The sequence below is a fragment of the Nothobranchius furzeri genome, chromosome 12 (assembly GCF_043380555.1).
Source record: "Nothobranchius furzeri strain GRZ-AD chromosome 12, NfurGRZ-RIMD1, whole genome shotgun sequence".
Taxonomy (NCBI): domain Eukaryota; kingdom Metazoa; phylum Chordata; class Actinopteri; order Cyprinodontiformes; family Nothobranchiidae; genus Nothobranchius; species Nothobranchius furzeri.
Genome location: NC_091752.1, coordinates 35,248,390 through 35,268,133, shown reverse-complemented (window position 1 = coordinate 35,268,133; position 19,744 = coordinate 35,248,390). Strand labels below are relative to the sequence as shown.

The window sequence follows — 19,744 nt, the reverse complement described above, 5'->3', positions numbered from 1 at the left end:
AAATAAGTTTGGGAACCACTGGTCTAGGCCATTCAGCACAGTATTGTACATACACAACGATCGAACAAGATTCTAGAGACATTGTACATATCGTGACTGTTGATAAGCGGGAAACAGACAGAAAGTCTGTACTTACGGAGAAGAAGTGCTTCATAAGAACCATGGATGTCCGCCTCCATGAGCTACCAGTGAAAGAAGTGGTCACTGATGCTCACCCTCAAATAGCAGCCATGCTTAGTAAGATAAACTAAGTCCAAAGACTTTTTGTGATTTGTTTATTGATTTCTAAATATTGTACTATGTTATAGATTCAGATCGAGGGAAATACAAAGATGTCCATTATTCCCTTGACATCTGGCATGCTGCAAAGAATTTGGGGAAAAAGATCAGACGAGTATGTTGCTTTTAAAAATAAGTTATTATCCCTGCATTCTTCTATAACAGATTTTGGGTCCATGGATCAGTCTGATTGTTTTTTATTTTCACAGGCTGGCATGAAAAAAGTAAATGGTGCGATCCTGGAATGGACAGCAGACATAGTGAACCACTTTTGGTATTGTAGTAAAGAAGTGACTACAGAGGAACATTTCAAGGTACAGTGGGAGAAGAAAACTTTGTTATGTTATTAGTATTTCTCCTGTTAGAAATTGATGTTTTGTCTACCATCACTAAAACGCTACACATCTTTTAAAACTTGTCAATTATAATTTTACAGAGGATGTGGCATAGGGTCCTGTGCATCATGTGCAAAACCAACACACGTGGGCGTCTGGTTCCTGTCAGCATGGGCCTTTGGACAGTTCGAGGTCTGATAAAAACTGGCTGATTTAAGGTAATCAAGGATATTTATTTCTAAATCTGAAATTATGATTTTGAACTCAGCCTACTATATTGCACATTCAGGTTCTGAACCACACCTGGCGCTCGCAGTGATCGTTTTAAACAAACGGTGGTTAAAGGACGTGAAAAAGTTCATAACTTTCAGGTATGTAAATTATTGTCATTTTGCATGATGAGCACAGATTGTCATTTATACACTTTTTTGCAGGCACATCAAATATCATTGACTCTACTTGATCTGTAGTATCAACTTCATTATTATAGCTAGCACACCAGAAAAGCTATACACACTGGTTTTAGAAGTTTTTATGCAGTGTCTTCACCAGAACAACAAGTGATTTGGAGAGTTTCCAGAACCACGCCCTAATGTATGCTAGGAAGTGGTTTGCACACAGTCCACCAGTGTACAAGGCACAGTTGTTGCTTGCTGCAATAGACTATAATCACCACAACCACCGACCTCCAGCTCACAACCGTGAAGGAAACAAGATGTAGGTTTTAATTTTAGAAATGTTTTCTATTTTTGAGGCCTAATTGTCACATTTTGAATTTGTTTCAAAACATGAAGTCAATTTCTATTCCAGATACCGGCGGCACTACAACAAGAAATCTAATAACCGGAGTGTCTACACAACAAAAGAAGCAAAGCAGTACAGTTACATTCCACAACTGCAGAAAACCATTGTTCAGAAGCGAATGCCGAGTGCGGCTGGACTTCCCAAGGCACAGACTCTCAGACCAGGTGATCCGAGACTTTTAGGATTGCTTGCAGCAACAAATCCACCACCCACAGAAGAACTTGTACAGGCACATGTTTCTAGGGCAGATTGTGTCCCCCTAAAATAATAAAGAACATAGAGAAATGAACTGATGGTGTTATTTTTTTTAACTATTTATTTCACATTTTCAGTTACTTACAATAACAAAAACAAAAATTTTCATTACTGAAAATGTTATTTGTAACTATGATAACAAGACACCCATTTTACGCAGCTAGACGATGTACTCTAAATCCTGTGTAGTGGCCTCTGGGATCAGGAAAAGTACATCTGATCCTCCACACGCAACAGCTTGGAATCACAACCCTGTTCCCTTGTCCGAGACGGCCTTGCTGCCAGAGGACAAACTGTGTGTACGCTGCATGCCGGTACTGACGTTGCTCGACACCAGGTTCCTGGGCATCATCTATAGCGAAGATGTCGTTCCAAGCTGCATGGGCCAGCCTCAACACTCCTTCATCTAATATGTAGTAATCCATGTTTGCCAGTTTGCTAATGCAGTCATCAAGTGCCATTCTGCAGCAAAGCCCCTCTCTATGCCAATATCCATCTCCCTGCAGTTGTTGCAGGTGCACCAGTGTAAGTTATATATGTTTTCAGGTTGAGGAGTCTCAGAAGGATCTTACAATGCCAACACATCAAAAAGCAAGCCTGGTAATCTTGACATCACTGTTTCTAGCAGCTGGTCTTTTTCTTGAGCTGACAATGACTGTATTTTGACCTAGGAAGAAAAAATAACTATTTACTTGGTTGACGAGAAGATTATTTTTTTCTGGGGTAGAGGATAGTTTACCTGCATTTCAGTTTTGCGCGCCCCCTGAAGATTTCCCAGTCGTAATTGTCTGTCAGGATCCAGGTCTACCGTGAACCTAGATCCTCTGCTTTTAGCCCTTACTGCCCCTCTCCCTCTTCCACCCCCTCTCCCTCGTCCTCTCCCTCTCCCTCGTCCTCTCCCTCTGCTCTGCTGGGGTTCTGAGGATGAGGATGTAGAAGATGCCATAGATACCTATCGAGAGAAGTTAAAATAATATAACCTACAAATGTATAAAATAAGGCATTTGTTTTTATATATGAAATGCAAATGCTGTTTGGCAACTCATTTATACTTGTCACACTAATATTACTAAATGTAAAAATTACATTACTGTGGCTTATTAATCACTACATAAGCATAACACATAACACTTTGGTCACTGTTAAAGTTAATTAAATAATACCTCTCTTCGATTATTTAAGTACAGATTGTAATTATTCAACATTTTTACGGACATGCTCGTTATGTGCTTCTGACTGTTAAATGCATTTTTGCCGTTATTACATAACCAAATGATTAAAATAAATTAGTAAGATTAAAATGTTAATACTTCACCTCGCTGCTCATTGCTAATTTTTCTGATGATTTATGAGCTTAAACGCCGCTTCATGTGTTTGTTTGTGCACGCAAGTTGGAAAATAGCCAATGCGCGACAGAGACCTTTGACTTTGCGACAGTGACGTTACGCAGCCAGCCTGGAGGTGGCGACAGAGACCTTATATCCCCTAAGTTATATCCCCTAAGTTGTGGAACGGGCTTTAATTCATTTTTGAGCCATTATGTGCTAAAATGACCCTTTACAGGGTTAACGACATATCACTCAGACCCCACCACCCTCTGTGGCCAGAATGCCGTATTTGCAACTTTAGAGTGCCGGTCCTGTCTGTGGGACTTGCATGTTTTAGATCATTAACATAGTGGATTTGTTTGATTTAGTTCCTCCTGCTCCTGTGCTCCTATGGACACAAATGAAGGTTGTGACACTTTCAGCTTTCAGATTAAGGTGTGAAGAAGGCAAACACACAGCAAGGAGATAAGTTTTGCTTTTGGTTCTACTAAACGGACACTAGGGGGTGCTAAAAGCACGCCAAAACTGCAGAGTCACCCTTTATTTTGCAGTTTCACTTTTACCTTTTGTTTTTACAAACGTAATTTGAAATTCCATAGTTTCTACTTCCCTTCTTCTCAGGCTTTGAAATAAAAAGTATAGATTCACCAGATAAAAATACATTGACCTGGCAAAATTAACATTTGATTTTAACACTCTACATTTGTTGAAATCTCTGCTTCCCTTTCAAATGTTTTTCTCTTGTCACATTTAGTGACGAACTGTGCTAAATGCTGTGTGTGAAGGTACCATTTTACCCATCATAATTTGACTGTCAGTGCTGGAGACAGAGGAAATGGGATGTGAAAATGAGTGTATTCGATTGAGGTCCAACAATGAAGGTTACACACAGCTGTGAAAAAAGTCTAAAGCATAGGGACACACAAAGGCAGCGTGGAAGAGCAATGTTAAAGGATATTTTACCATGTCCCTTTAGATTAGGCCTGAAGATTGATATCTTCCAGTTAGATGAAGCTCTGATGTGAGTGATCCAGCTCCTCCATCATTGTGACACGCCGCTCTTGGCTAATGCTCATCTGTGTTGATGGGCACACCCTTCGCCACAAGGGCCTTGGCTAACATACCCCCTTCCTCTGTCCCCGTCTCTGCCTGCCTCACTCTGCCATCTCTGTTCTTTTATTTCTATTGCCCTTTTCCCTTGTTTTCTGTCACCATGTCATGTCCAATCACTGTATGGCTGGGCAGGCACTCAGTCGGGCAAGCAGGGAGCAGGAGCCCAAGGTAGAGAGCTGCCTAACAGGCGTCAGGATGGGCACCGAAATGACTCTAATAATGGGGTCTCCCTGTGGTCCGTACGGGCCAGTCAGTTTGCAGAGCCAGGATGGGGAGTAATGAGTTTGATGTCTCCAGGCAAAGAAAGTGTGAAGGAGCAAAGCCAACCCTGGCCACTCTGGTCAGCCAGGTGCACCCAGCCAAGCTCTGGAAGTGACAACCGTGGAACAAAACGTCAGATTAGTATTGATATGTGTCACTCTGGAGGTCATAGGGCTGTTTGTTTATGAGAGTGTCTCAGGGCGGTAGCAGCCCTGCAGTAATTGATGTCTCGATCAGAAATGAAGTTCAAAGATGACCTGAGGAGGTTGTTAAAAGGTGAAGCAATCGTTGTCAGTGTTTAGTGTACGGGAAGCCTATCCTGCAACTTGTGGCGTGAATATTAGTAGTGAATATTTATATGCAGGTGTAAAACTCCAGCTGCAGTTATCCCTGCAACCAAAGTTATTGGCTGTCTTTGATTTGATGGAAATTACTACTGACAAGCAGTGAGGTGCCATTCTGTCCACTGATGCGTGAAGTCCATCGTTGTCTGCGTAGTTGAGTTTAGTTAACATGACACTTAGCGAGGGACATTGCTTCAGAGCTGGCAAAACACTGTCATTGTCATGTCATTTATCTTTTGCTAGCCAATTTACAATGTGTTCCTTTCTGAATGCCTCACTGAGCCTGCTTGCTTTTGCGGCCGACGTGTGCGGCATGACAGAGTCTCTGCCCTGTGAATGAACGCCAACCCCTCAACACCTTTTAAGCCCGGCACCTTCCTCTAATAAAGCCACAGCTGTCCTTTGTGCTATGGCTATCTAGTAACAAGCTACTTCCCTTTGAACAGTTTTATGTGGTTGTAATTGACCTGACAATGGGGTTCATTATGCAGTCCCTTTCATGCTGTTTAGCCTGATAATTATTATTTAATGTGTTCAGATGGAGAGCATCATTAATTCATCCCTTCCTCCAATGTCAAAGAGATGAACGGTGAAGTTATCACTCTGGTTATTAATATTACGCTCTTTTGTTATTGAATCCTGTCCCAGTGATTAAACCTTTATTGAGTGACTCACCAGCCGCTCGTATTAACGGCACCATTAACGAACACAGGCAAACCCTCTAATTGCAAGTTTTACTTTTTTTCTTTTCTATTTTGGTCAGAAGTTTGAACCACTTATCTGTGCTTTTTCTTTTAATTAGAAACCCTGGGTGTAATGAAGAACACAATCGATCAGTGTCAGGCCAAGGGGTGTGCATGGGTGGTGATTTGTGATCCACATATTAATGCAGAAAATGAGCGCCTATGATTACTTACATCATTAGTGGCTTCATGTGCCCTTAAGGGTAGATGAACTCTAGCAGTAAATAATCAGCTTGTCATTGTTGTACTCAAGATTTTTTTTCTTCTACGATGGAAGGAGTGTGTTGGGTAGAAGATAGTAGATGCCTTCAGAAAGATGCTCCACACTGGCTGAGTCCCCCACCTTAAACCGTCGTCCTCTTATCTCCTCGCTCCAGAGCGACTGTAAGCTGTGTTCTCTTCAAGCTCTATGTGGAATAAATGTCACAGAAATTAATTTAATCTTTTCTTTCTTCATCAGACCCCCCACAGTGGTAATCTGTTCCTGCAGTCAAAACTCTGTTTGCTGTAAAATTCTATTTCCTTCTCTTCCTCCTAATATGAAAGCACAAAGGGTAATAACTGGTAGGCATTTATTTGGTCGTACAGCCACTTTACCCATCCATTATTAATTCTGTTCTTAGTTCAAAGTGTTTGATTACTGTCATTTGAAGTGCTAACAGTGATTCATCAAACGTGAGTCGATTCTGTAAATAACTTCAAAACGTTGCATTTTTTCTTTATTTTGCCATTATGACCCCCAATTATATGGCCTTTCTCCCCTAAAAGAGTACTTCTGAGTTTGGAAATCAAATATAAACATAAAATGTGATACTGTTTGTTTTTAAGAAGAATGATTTGGCAAAAATCTCTTTGTTATTGATTAGGGCTTGTTGAGCCACGACTCTGCCACCTTCTTCTGACAGGCTATCAGCCTTTGGCAATAACAAATCTTTCAGCTCTCCATGTCCTATACACACACTCGGTATATTTTTCATCCTTCATTGGCCTTCCGTGTGTTGTTATTACCTCACTCATTCCACACTTCGTAAATCTCTCTCTGTTTTAAACTCAGGTTCTCGCCAATTTCATACTTTACACCAAAAGTGAAAACAAAAACATAATTAATCTTTATGTTGTGAATGTGGGATAAAACACACTCTACCTTCTTGTGTTTGTTTTCAAAGTCTGAAAAACACTTCTGAAATAAAAGTGGAAAGTAGATACTTGTTGCTTTTGATTTAAATTATACTTTGTATATTCAAAGTATTTATTTCGAGCTACTGGATGTCTTACTATCTACTTGAGTTGCCTGTCCTTCAGTGAAATATGTGAGCCATTTCTTTGATAGCCTGTGTGAATGTCGTGGGCATAAATGGCTAATGAAATACAGATGAACATTGATGCAAATTCATCTCCGTGATGTGCCAGGGATATGTAGCAGCCATTTAAAAGTTTAATCAATACGCTGTATTTGAGAACATGCAGCCTGGAGACCTGGAGGTGAACAGAGAAGGCTCCGTCCCAGGGCATGAATCATTCTGACTGCAGTGTTTTAATAGACTAAATATTTTTTACAGTAGGAGGTCGAATGTGACCTTAATTCTTACATTTACAAATAGCAGGTTTGATTGGGACGTTGAAGAGTTGAGTCACAAGCCAGCTGTTGAAATGCAGTTTATTAGCAACAATAACAGTTGGTCAGAATTTGAGTTGTGTGAATCTGTTTCATGTGAAATGTGAGATAATTCTTTGAAACATGGCTTCATGTGGTCACGAAGTGAACTAACCTGCAGACTTGATTCTTTAGTGATTTGACACCAGGGAGTTCATAATGTGAGTAGGGGTGTAGACAGGCCAGTTAATTGAGAGTTTTGCAGACCTGTACAATGGTAGACCAACACATTCTCACACCCAAAGCGCCTGAAACTGACGAAGGGTGACCAAGCGTTTCTTTCCGATGTTCTTTACGAGAATGTTGGGAGCCCTAACGCGTCGGGAGGCGACGAGCTGTGCCAGAGCGTCTCTTTCCAACGCCGTGGTAAAACGGAGATTTCACCGACATTTAACTTCTACCCTCTAGTGATTTAAACTTCCCCTCACCCCCCATCCTAACCTTAACTCGGTTTCTCATTCTAAATTTCCCGTTAACCGTGTTTGAGAAGAACAATACAACAGGGAAACAAATGTTTGCATGCATAAGTGGGCTAAGGTTAGGAATGGGGTAAGGGGAGTGTTAAATTGCAAGAGGGTAAAGGTCACAGTTTGCTAAAATCTCCATTTTACCACGGGCGTCTGAAAGAGACGCTCTGGCACACCCTGTCGCGTCCCCATGCCTTGGAAAAGAAATGCTTGGTCACCCTTCGTCAGTTTAGACGCTTTGGGTGTGAGAATGTGTGTAGCCACTGCCAAGACCCCCAAGGGGCCCCACTCACAACTGCTAGTAGTCCACCCCCTAATACAACCCAAGCACCTCCAGAGCGGGGCAGCAGCCCCCCAGCCCCAGACACCCCCAGTGAACCCACCTATAGGGAATATCTGGCTACTTCAAACTCAGACCCTCCACCCCATCATCCACTTCATCCCGCAGGACAATATCAATGACCCCCCCATCATCGCTATGTGATGGAACCGATCAAAGGAGCCCAGAGAGATTGACTTGAAGTGGAAGCAGAGGCTGTCTCAAGTGTAATATGATCTAACAAAAGATTTCTATACTGGTTAATGCAAAGAGTATTTCTATTTTTCCAATTCATGAGGATAGTTTTCTTAGTGATGCATATGGCAGTCAGAACCACATGAACTAAAGATGTTTCATTCGGGACATCATCCATGTTTTCCAGTAAACAAAGAGAGGGGGAAGTTGGGATATGACATTTCAGACACTTTGACAGGTCTTCACATACTCTACCCCAAAATTCGTGGACAGGTGGACAGGACCACAGTGCGTGGATGTAATTGTCAGGAATGTTTGTGCAGTGTGTACAGGTGTCAGATGACACAAACCCCATCTTGAACATCCGATGACCTGTATAGTGTAGTCTGTGTAGAATTTTGTACTGAATTAATTGTAAATTGGGGTGTTTGATCATTTTAAAAGTTTTTAAACAAGTTTGGGACCAGAAGTTCTGGCCATAGCTGACTGATAGATCCACCTCCCATTTTTCAATAGGGATTGCTATTCTATCGTCTATTTTGGACAGTGTCTTATATTGTGAGGAATTTATCAACCTTGTCTTCTGTTTCTGTTTAATCCTATATTTTTGGGTACATTTTAAGTCAAATTAAGCTTAGTAATCTATAAATTACTTTAAGTTAAAGTTGATTTAGTGGTGATCATCACTCCTTTCCTTCTGAGGTCAATTGTTTATCTGTTGCCATGGAAGCAAGCCCATAGGCAGACCTGATCATTTCCTGGTGTGCTTAATCAGCTCTACTGAGGGAGAAACCAACTGACTGAAGAGAGAGGGAGGGGAGAGAATGTTAACCTGTATTTGTTTAAGTGTAGTTGTTGTTTTTGTTCTTTTGAGTTAAGTTAGGATGTAAATATGTAAGTTGATTGTTTGAATTTCAAGGATTTCAAACTGACTGTTGTCCCTGCCCACTTCTTAATGGTTGGTTCTTAGGTAGCTTTAAAAGTCAGATTGGTTTGTCTCTAGGGTGGTTGGTTGTTTGTGAAGGGGATTCCATGCCCCACTGTCATGGAATGTTTGCAACCAAAAAGATTTTTTTAAAAGTCAGAGCTCTGCAAAATTCTGGACTCTCTCTTTTCTTCTGGTGATAACAGCTGGTAGCATCCTGAGTCAATAACAAGGCAAAGGTTTTGTCTGAACCCAAAACCTTACATATATACTTTAGACAGTAGTTTGGGAGGTTTGAGATTACAGAAGTCTAATACCCTTGGTGGTGTTTGTAATTCAACTTTATTAAGCTAAAAAAAATTTTGTTTAACTACAGATTTAATTTGGTGATATTCTAAAAAGCTATTCTTATCTATTCCAAATTGGGAGACTATTCTGTTAAATGGGATGAAGTCCAATCCTTCATATATGTGTTCCATATATAGGATTCCTTTACTTTTCCTGTCCGCAAGGTTCATCTTTTTGTTATTTTGCAAAATATCAGGATTATTCCAGATGGGTGTGCGTCTGCATGGTATTAGTAAAGACTCTGTCATTTTTAGATACTCCCACATGCTGTCAGAGAGGTGCTGATATTACTACCTTTAAAGCCTTCATCTTTTCTTATGCTTGAGCTAATAAATGGTAAGTCTGAAAGCTCTACTGTATTGCAAAGTGTCTGTTCTACATCTAACCAGGACTCATCTAGTGGGTTATGTTGCAACCATCTTGGTATATATTGCAGCCTGTTGGCTAAGAAATAATGACAAAAGTTGGGTAGATCCAGTCCTCCTCTCTTTGGTCTTCTGAAGCGTTTTTAAGGCTCTAGATGTTGTCGGGTTGTGTTGGCTGACACAGCTCTGCAATATCACATGGACATCCGGGGCAGCTCTCTGGATTTGCACATTGGGGTGAGAGTTCCCTTTTTTAAAATTTGGGACTGCAGGATGTGTTTCAATGACAGGGTATCACACTCCTGAGCCATCCTAGTAAGGTCTATTCAGGGGGTTTGGAGAGGAGGGTCAGACGGATTGTTGAACCTCGGATTCAGGAGGTGCAATGTGGTTTTCGTCCTGGCCGCGAAACACTGGAACAGCTCTATACTCTTAGGGGGATCCTGGAGGGTGTGTGGGAGTTTGCCCAACCAATCTACATGTGTTTTGTGGATTTGGAGAAGGCGTTCAACTGCGTCCCTCGGGAGACCCTTTGGGGGGTACTCCAGGAGTATGAGGTACCGGGCCCTCATATATGGGCTGTTAGGTCTCAGTTGTAGCGTACCCAAAGGTCAAGTATTACGTCAAAATGAACAGAAATAACTTTAATTTGCAGACGCAAACATCACATCTGTTTGGCCTCCAAACTGTCATGTTGTGGTGTGGGTGGTGGTGGACCATGTGTGGTGGAGGTGACCAGGAGGCAGGAATTCAGGCTCAGGTAACGTAAAAATGGATTTAATGGCAGAGGAACAAAACAACGCTGACAACAAACAATGATCCGACCATGACTGATACAAGAAGGGAGGTATAAATACACAGAGGGAAATCAGGAACACATGGGCAGGTTAACAAGGGGCAGGTGAGACTGTCATGTTCTGTGTCCCTTTGTCCCCCAGCTCCTCCAGTTCCCACTCCAGGTTCTCCTTTTGTGTTTCATAGCGCCTTCATGCGTCCTTTGTCTGAGTCTTTCCCCATGTGTCTCCTAATGTTTCTCCATCCCTCTCTAGATTCCTTTTTGTGTTCCCTTAGTGCCCTCATGTGTCCTTTGTCTGCATCTCTGTTGTGTGTCTTATGTTGTAGCCCTTTAAAATCATTCCTCCCAGGTCCTGTGTCCAGTCATCCTCAGCCCCTCTAGTTGTAGCTCCAGCCTCTTGTTCCCCAGATCAGTATATGTGTGTGTGAGTTTATGTGTGTGTCAGTACGTGTACGTGTATGTGTGTGTGTGTGTGTTTGTTTGTCCTTCCCAGTCAGGTCTGTTGTCCTGCTCTGCTCCTCTCCTCATTAGTGATTTCACCTGTGCCAGTTCTCCACACACCTGCTCCTCGTCTCCTATCACTCCAGCCCCAGTGTATAAAGCCTCTCCTTGTCTCATTGTTCTTGTCGGTCCATTGTTGCTGTTTGTGGTAATTCTGTCAGTCTCTCGTTCCTAGTCTCTAGTGTTTCTCGTGTCTCAGTTGGATCTCTAGTTTATTTTGGATTTTGGACATTTTTTGGACTTTGGCTCCCTGCCCCTGGATTTATTCTTCATTTCATCCTTCATAATTAAAGGATTTTACTTTACATCATCTCCTGCCTCGTGTCATCCTAGGTTTCTTCACTTTGGGTTCTAACATCCCTCCAAAACATGACAGAGACAAATAAAAACTAATCAGGAGGCAGGGGAGAGTCACAGTCAAGGAGGCAGGAGCAGATTGCGACACAAACAAGAAGCACTGCACAACGGCCTTGTCACCGGATAAAGGAGACATAGTAATTCCTAGCTACCCTATCTTGGCTGGACCAAAAGTCATGCAGGAAACGAGACTTTCTGCACTTTCATTCAGAATAAAGTTAATCTTCCTTGAATTATAAATTACATTTTAAAACTTGATAATTGCATAAGTGTCATATAATCAGCTCTTGTAAAATCCCAAAGTGTTTTAATGATCTGTGCATTAATCAAGGATGTGTTAAAATGAATATTTTTCCTGCAAAGATTCATTTCAGATCTTAAACTACACCAGATCAGTATTTGTTGATTTAACAAGTTAATCTATCAGTCTACTCATACATCATAAGATTACTATTAAGATTTTAACATTCACTTCACATAAATGAGTAAAAACATTCTCACTTCACACTGAGAATTAACCTCTCTATGTAAATGGTGGAAGGCGTGATTTCTGAGGTATTTTGGTAACACCTTTTAAATGTGTCAAATTCTGATTTGCCAAATTTATAAACTAAGTTGATAAAAACAGGAATCACTTCCTGATCCAGTTAGTCTTCACCATTCACTTGATAAGGCCAATCGGGTGAACAAGCATGTTCAGACCATCCGTTCTTTTGACCTCAACGTCAAAGCCTCTCTGCAATGCTTGCGAGTGATAGCAGATACAGCAGCTCTTTTAAGGGCCACCCAACACCTCGGACAAACATCTAACTTGCAGACCCTGGTTGCATATCTTTGTCGGTGAAAGCTGAATTCACAGAGAGCTACGACCCTTTGGGTTCTCGAAGTCTTGACGTCCAGTGACTCACCACTTGGGCTGCCTTTCCTCCGGACTGCCGGGAGCAACAGACACACAAGGGTATCGTAGACTCTGCACACTGGCATCAGATGGTTTTATACTAAATAAAGTGTTGCTTATCAAACCACGCAGCCAAATTGCTTTTACAACCCAGACTTCACAAGCTCAAGCTCAGATACTCACAAGATTCTGCTAAAACACCTAGCTTCCATCTCATCACTTCATTCATCATCTGTTATCTATATAACCATTGTTTCATTCATACTTTGTCATGTACAATCATTCAGTTTAGGAAAATAGAATTAAAATTATTTTTATAACTATATTCCTGACTCTGTCTCAATTAATATGAACTGTTTGTTCCCTGAATAAGTCAAAGAAACTAAAGTCTTCTGGTTAAACATTCAAAGACCAATCAGATTGATATTTCATATTTATATGGAATATCACATCTTATTGATTTTTTAATATACATATATGTAGCCAATCCTCAACGCTACACTGTATGACCGGTGTCAGAGCTTGGTCCGCATTGCCGGCAGTAAGTCGAACTCATTTCCGGTGAGAGTTGGATTCCACCAAGGCTGTCCTTCATCACCGATTCTGTTCATAACTTTTATGGACAGGATTTCTAGGTGCAGCCAAGATGTTGAGAGGATTTTTTTTTTGGTGGCCTAAGGATTGAGTCTCTGCTTTTTGTAGATGATGTGGTCCTGTTGGCTTCATCAGAACGTGATCGCCGGCTCTCACTGGAGCGGTGTGCAGCCGAGTGTGAAGCAGCTGGGATGAGAATCAGCCCCTCTAAATCCGAGACCATGGTCTTGAGTAAGGGTAGAATGTCTTCTCTGGGTCAGGGATGAGGTCCTGCCCTAAGTGAAGGAGTGTATCTCGGGGTCTTGTTCACGAGTGAGGGAAAGATGGAGTGTGACACTGGCAGGCGGATTGATGCCGCGTCTGCAGTGATGCGGGCATTGTACCGGTCTGTCATGGAGAAGAGAGAGCTGAGCCGGAAGGCGAAACGCTCGATTCACCCGTTGATATATGTTCCTACCCTCGCCTATGGTCATGAGCTTTGGGTAGTGACCGAAAGAACGAGATCGCAGATACAAATGGTCAAGATGAGTTTTATCCGCAGGGTGTCTGGTCTCTCCTTTAGAGATAGGGTGAGAATCTCAGTCATCCGGAAGGGGCTAGAAGTAGACCCGCTGCTTCTCCACATTGAGAGGAGCCATTTGAGGTTGCTCAGGCATCTAGTGAGGATGCCTCCTGGATGCCTCCCTCGTGAGGTTTTCTGGGCACGTCCAAATTGGAGAATACCTAGGAAATGCTGGAGGGAATGTGTCTCTTGACTGGCCAGGGAATGCCTTAGGATTCCCCTGGAGAAGCTGGCCCAAGTGACTGGGAAGAGGGAAGTTTGGACCTCATTGCTTAGGCTACTGCCCCCGCGACCCAACCCCCGATAATCGGCCGACAATGGATGGATGGTTGTGTCATTTTTCTTAGAATTACTGTCTATTTCTGCGACAAAAACTGAGCAAAGCTTTGGTTGTCAGATTATGGTCATTTTAGGAAATGAAAGGGTCTCATGAGTCACCACACATTCACTGTTGAGCCTGACAAATGATACAAAGCTTTTATGTTGAAGTGCTTGGTGTCTGTTCCATTTGTGAGGTTTTAAATCATCACCAACGTTCTCTAGTTTGGTCCTATTTCTCCGAAGGTAAATTTGTTTCAAAAGTAATGTGGTTTGCTAAGCTAAAACTCTGAAAGTCTTCGCTGTGCTGATGTTAGAAAGAGAGGCCATCTGGCAACTGTCTAGCTGCATCCCTGTAGCAAAGTGATGGTGACCACATCGTATGATGTCGGGATGAACTGATAAAAGGACAGCTTGAGATGGATTGTGTCCACAATAATAGCACTGGCTAACAGCAGCCGACGCCCCAAGCTCATAAGTCACTCACACCATATCTTATAGAAACCTGCCTCAAGCTCCATCTGAAGCAACTCCACCACCTGTGAGGTGATATTTTAGGCTGTTTGAGGCATTAAATGTAATTGCTTTATGAATGCATTTTATTTTGTCGCAATAATTTTTTTCTTTTTGGGTTGGGAGTACTGCTGAAAATTTATGTCGACTAAATTTTAAACTGCTGCGTGGGGTAAAAAAAATAGAATTGCAAATAACAGGAATTAGAGAGGAGAAAGTGACAGAATGAAGGCAGCAAATAAGAAAAGAGACAGAGCAGAGGGGAAGAAAGACAGAGTGGAAACAGCTGAGAAAATGGGAGGACATATCTGGAGAAGAGACAAGACAAGAAAATAGGAGAGAGACAAGTAAATTCATGCCAAGAATAGATAACCTTGATGTTAAAAGCTGCATCCATTGGACGTGTCTTTCTGTGACATATTGATGGCCCTCGAAAAGAGTGGAGCTGATTTTATGCAGGGAACAATCATTAAACCCACTCCATCACCCTTCGCTCTGACTTTCTCCTGTGAGTGTGTGCTGATTAAATGCTAAATTTTGAAGCAGGCCATCAGCAAATATGACTAAGATTTCAAACAGGTACACTCAAATTCAAATAAGCCATGTTAGCATGTGTTTGGAATGTAATATTTGTGTTGCTTTGACAAAAGTCTGGAATTTTAGGGAGTTGTGGAGCATGCACCAGTGGTGGTCTCACCGCAAACTTAAACTTGAAGAATGAACTTTTCAAAGAATCTGACTTGCAAAAATTTAAATCATACCCAAGATGCATGTAATATTTTTCCATACTGAATGTTTTAGTGAACACAAAATTAGCTCTTGGGCTGTATAATTTTATCCGAATTCACCTGGAAGGAGAATCCTGAGACTTTGTGGATACTCGTCAGTTTCAGGTCAGGTAGCACAACTCGAAAGGCCAATTCATGCTGTTCATGCCCACAAGTGACAGAGTGACCTAAATACTGTCATCTGTCCTATTTTGCAAGGTTCTTCAAACAGCCAAAAGTTGGCAAACTTTAGGATTTAACGCTGTGCAGCTGGACCGACTTCATATCAGGAAGGAAAATAAGAATTAAACTGTAGTTTTTTAGGATATTTCTTTATTATGCAAAGATGCACATAAACATTAGGTAAGTGAGTCTTTATTGAGTTACAGTCAGCAAAAAGTGAATCATGTACAAACGTAACTCAAACCATCCGTATGACTTGTTTCTTTACAAATAGCCACACATATTAGATAAATGTAGCTTCAACAATCAGAAAACCTTGTCTTGCATTTTTATTAGTGCTATCTAACATTTCAGGCATCTAAAAATTTTAAATTTAAAAGACTCTTCATCTGCCAGAGCATGGAATGTTCTTTGTGGGTTATAATGCATTTATGAAATGTTCGCACCAATAAAAAAAAAAAATTCATGTCAAAAAGCTAAAATGAATTTTATTTGTAATGAAATTGCTGTTTTTCTTATTTATAGCACCGTATGGGAGGATGCCAAATGCCTAAAATCCCCAACTTCTCTGACAAACATGAAAAACTATGATTTGGCATCTAGTTTTATTTTTCTAGCACAATATTATAAATATGTAGTTTTCTGAAATGCACTATAATTTGACACAGAAATGCAAATATGTTTGTTTTCTTCTTGCACGTTTATTTGTGAATAGCTGTGACTGTTGGTTGGTCCTGTTTAGACAACTGATAATAAATGACTGCTGATGTTGCATTTGCAAGGAATTATAAAAGAGCCATTGTGGCTCTTCTGGGAGTATTGGGTTGTTGGTGTTCCTGGTGTAGGTAGGCCTCTCTTTTATGCAGTAAAAGGCCAGGTTGTTTCTCCTCTAGGACGTGATGGAAACATTATCCTGCCCATAACGTTGTTAATCTGTCACTTCAATGGCTTCTCCCACTGTTCTCTCTGCATGCAATGTTTGTGTGCTTGACATGGAAGTGTGTGTGGGTGTGTGATAACATTTGGAAGTGTGGTGCACTCACCCATGGCTCGAGATGCACAGAGGATGTTGTAGAAGAGCGGGTTTGGCACTGTAATACTTGTTATTAAGTATCAGTTCATCAGGCGGAACCCCACAGGCGCGAGCGTGGCCTCTGAAGGCGTTATTATGTAAGAGTGAGTTTGGCTTAGTTTCCCTTTTTTCGATCACCTCATCATTCCTCTGGCTTCTCCTGTAATAAGAGCGAGCTCTCACTGTGAGGGGAGTGCAGTGAACTGGACTGTGTTGTTTATGCACACAACACACTGCCTAATGTAGTGGAGAGGTGGAAAGTTGTCGCGTTTATGCACTTTTTCACCCACCAGGAAGCACACACCATCCCTGAGCTTTGTTCTTCTTATTTCCTAATTTACTCGTCTTCTTCCACTTTTTATTGCACACGAGTGTATATTAGCGCTGTCGGGGAGCCACAGGTCACAGAGTGTGTAGACCTTTCCAATTGGTGCTGGGGAATCTCAGAATGTGGTCCTTCGGATCGGTTCCCAGTAGCCGTAGGTTAGAGACGAGCTCAGCGGAGTGTGAAGGCTTGGGGGGACTTTAGCTTTAGTTCCTTCATCTGTGAAGGTTATCTCTGAAAGGCTTTTGCTTGCAACCTACAAATACATGCCCTCTAGGTAATGTCTTATAGGAGCCTCGGTTCTGGTACCACAGCGGGTAATCTCTTTAAGGGCCCCACTCCTGGAGAGAGTGAGTTTTTTGCTGTGTACGCCGTGAATATGTGAAAGACCCCAGCAACCATTTGATCTGAGCGTTGTGAGATACCCCGAGTCCTGTGGTGTCACACCCACTGTACAACTGTGGCACCTTTGTCCCAAGGCAAATCATAGCAGCTGGAATTCCCTCCCCACCACCACAACTCACACTCCCAACCTCCTCACTGTCAAACCATGCACACACAAACACACATACACGTATACACCCCTCATACACCGGGGGAGCAGGCAGGCATGGAGCTGGTCCCGGATTTTATCGGAGGTGACAGCTTCTCACACTTCAGTGTTTGGATCACCTCAAGTAGCTGGGCTATGAGGGGAAATGAGCACTGCTCCACAACAAAGTCCAGATTTAGATTGACTGAGCTTGTCCTCGGGCCTGTGGGCTTCTGCTGCAGCCGTACTGCTCCTCCGCCTGACAGAACACCCACCACCGCTGTGAGGGACTGGTGAATGTGTGTTTGTGTGGGTTTTTTGTGTATGTCTGTGTGTGTGTGTGTGTGTGTGTGTGTGTGCGTGTGTGTGTGCGTGCGTGCGTGTGTGTGTGTGTGTGCGACTTGGTGGAGCCTACTTTGAAGAGTCAGAGCGAGTGGGGAAAGAGAGCGATGTGTCAGGTTTGGTTAGAATTGAGGGTGGCATCAGAATATGCTTGGCACTAATATGGCACCAGTATCTCTGTCCCCGTCCCTGCTTTCTGTCACTTAGTTGCCATTCTCTTCCCTCTCTTGACAATGTCTTTTTGGATTATGTGATTGGACTTACCACTCGGAGCACCCCTCATCCTTCTGCGACGCTGCCTCCTCCATATGTCTCTCCATTCCTGTCTTGTCTCCGGCCCCCTCCCTCCCCCCTCCTCCCATAATGCACTTGATGTCTGTTTAGAAAACCCGTTGAAAGCTGTATCTGTTCTACTGTCAGAGGATCATTGACAGCACTAATGCCACTTGTCCTTGCCTCATTTGGCAAGAGGTGACACAAAGGTGCAGCCAGCCACATTCATCAAGTGGTGATGCGAGTGCTTGTGACATTAGCGTCAAAGCAAAGCGACCACAGAGCTCTGGGCAGCCCTTTGCCTGGACAGAACCAACTCTCCTTACAGCTGGAAAGCATCACCGATCATTTTAGATCACAGACAAAACCTCCAGGTAATAGCTGTAATGAAAGATTTAGCTGTTTCATTGTGAATGTGAGTCTAGTAATAATCAGTTAGGTTGCTTTGAGATGTCAAAATGTGATGGTAGTAGCTTCAGCATCAAAATAAAACTTTATTTGCCACATCTGAAAATAAATCTTTTTATTTATTTATTTTTTACATTCATCAGTTAAAGCTAAAATTTTATTTCATCCTTAGTCTGTCAAATGTAAAAATTATGGCATAAAATTCATTTCTGTATTAAAATAAAGATTTCCCTTAACTGAATATTAAATAATATGTTGTTAAATAGTTCTGTTTCTTTTAGCATTAAAATGATCTCTACTTAACAAATGATTCATTTTTAATAATTGCTTAAAATGTTTATTCCTGTCGCATGAACCTGAAAAAACAATTAGTTGTAGTGAGAGATAAAAAGACAACAATAAGACACGATGTAGAAAGAAATATGCAGATTTCTAACAGTTGCAGGGACCTTTTATTGCATTCTGAACATTGATTTTTATTTGCAGCTCATCCGTATTAAACACATCTGGGTGTTAAAGTTCTGGTGGTTGTTAATAAATGTAAATGTGAGTATCTTAAAAAATGTAGTTTTATTCTCTTAAAATGCAATTTTAGTTTTTTTTTATTTTTAAGATCGAACTTGTTTTTTCATTCACAATCACATCTGCATCACCTGTCGGATTGTGTTTTATCTGCACTTGCTGATATTTACAGAAACTACAACATACAAGTTTGACAATGACTATATGAAATGGTGAGGAGCTGTCGTCCAATCACCTAACTCCAGTTTCTCTTGTGTTTTTTAGGGGTGTTCGCCAAGTGTCGCTACATCTACTACGGCAAGCACTCAGAAGGCAACAGATTTATCCGAAACGATCAGCTCTGATGGACACAGAGGACAGGAATGACAGACGAGTCTCTTATTTATGTAATCCATGGCTGATATTCGACTCACTTCATCTGCTAGGGGGGAAATAAATTAGATTTTCTTTTTTAATTTTTGACATTAAGGCTGTGTGTGGCATGTGTTATCTTTTTATTTGTTTTTTTGTTTGTTTACATCATATTTTAGCCCCGTTGTTACCACCTCCTCTCCTGGGCTGGGTTCTGCTTCCTCGCTTCCAGCTCAGAGCCAGAGATGACACTCCCACTGACATGGTTGCCTCTAAGCATCAGCCTAACACACACACACACACACACACACACACACACACACACACACACACACACACACACACACACACACACACACACACATCAGAAACAGCCAATCGTCTCCTTTTCTTCCACGCCCATGATGGGCCACTCGTCCACTGCAGCCATAAGGGGTGCCGGTCACACACCTGGGCCCTGACATGGACACACCTTCTCCATTCTGTCTTTCCTTTCTTTGTTTCTCTTTGATTCTCACACTCATAAGTGCAATTTGGAGTGATAAGGCGTTGAGAAAACATCTGAACATAAATGTTTTAAAAATATGTTACGGCAGTAGTTAAATTCATTAACACATCTCTGCATTATTTCCTGCTACACCAGTGACCATTAGCTAGTGGGCCTTCAGCCATATCTGGCCTACAGAGGCATTCAA

At 41.8% G+C, this 19,744-nt stretch overlaps 1 protein-coding gene and 1 long non-coding RNA gene across 6 annotated transcripts in view; both read left to right on the top strand.

The window, feature by feature from the left end:
- Positions 1 to 19,184, top strand: part of lrmda (leucine rich melanocyte differentiation associated) — a 331,776-nt gene extending 312,592 nt beyond the window's left edge. For 2 of the 4 annotated variants that reach the window (XM_070542564.1, XM_070542562.1), the window contains one exon: positions 18,963 to 19,184. In XM_070542564.1, coding sequence (XP_070398665.1) covers positions 18,963 to 19,064 — 102 coding nt within the window. In that variant the 3' untranslated portion in view covers positions 19,065 to 19,184. Of the gene's footprint in view, positions 1 to 18,662; positions 18,774 to 18,962 lie in introns of those variants that run through there. The other 2 variants (XM_070542565.1, XM_070542563.1) reach the window with 2 other exon arrangements.
- On the top strand, positions 7 to 9,249 carry LOC139061988 (uncharacterized). Of its 2 annotated transcripts, XR_011515598.1 has the most exons (5): positions 7 to 394; positions 489 to 593; positions 716 to 832; positions 904 to 985; positions 1,425 to 9,249. It is a non-coding gene; the product is annotated as an uncharacterized lncRNA (long non-coding RNA). The 2 variants fall into 2 exon arrangements; XR_011515597.1 differs by having other exon boundaries at positions 716 to 9,249.
- Positions 19,185 to 19,744: the final 560 nt, after the last annotated feature.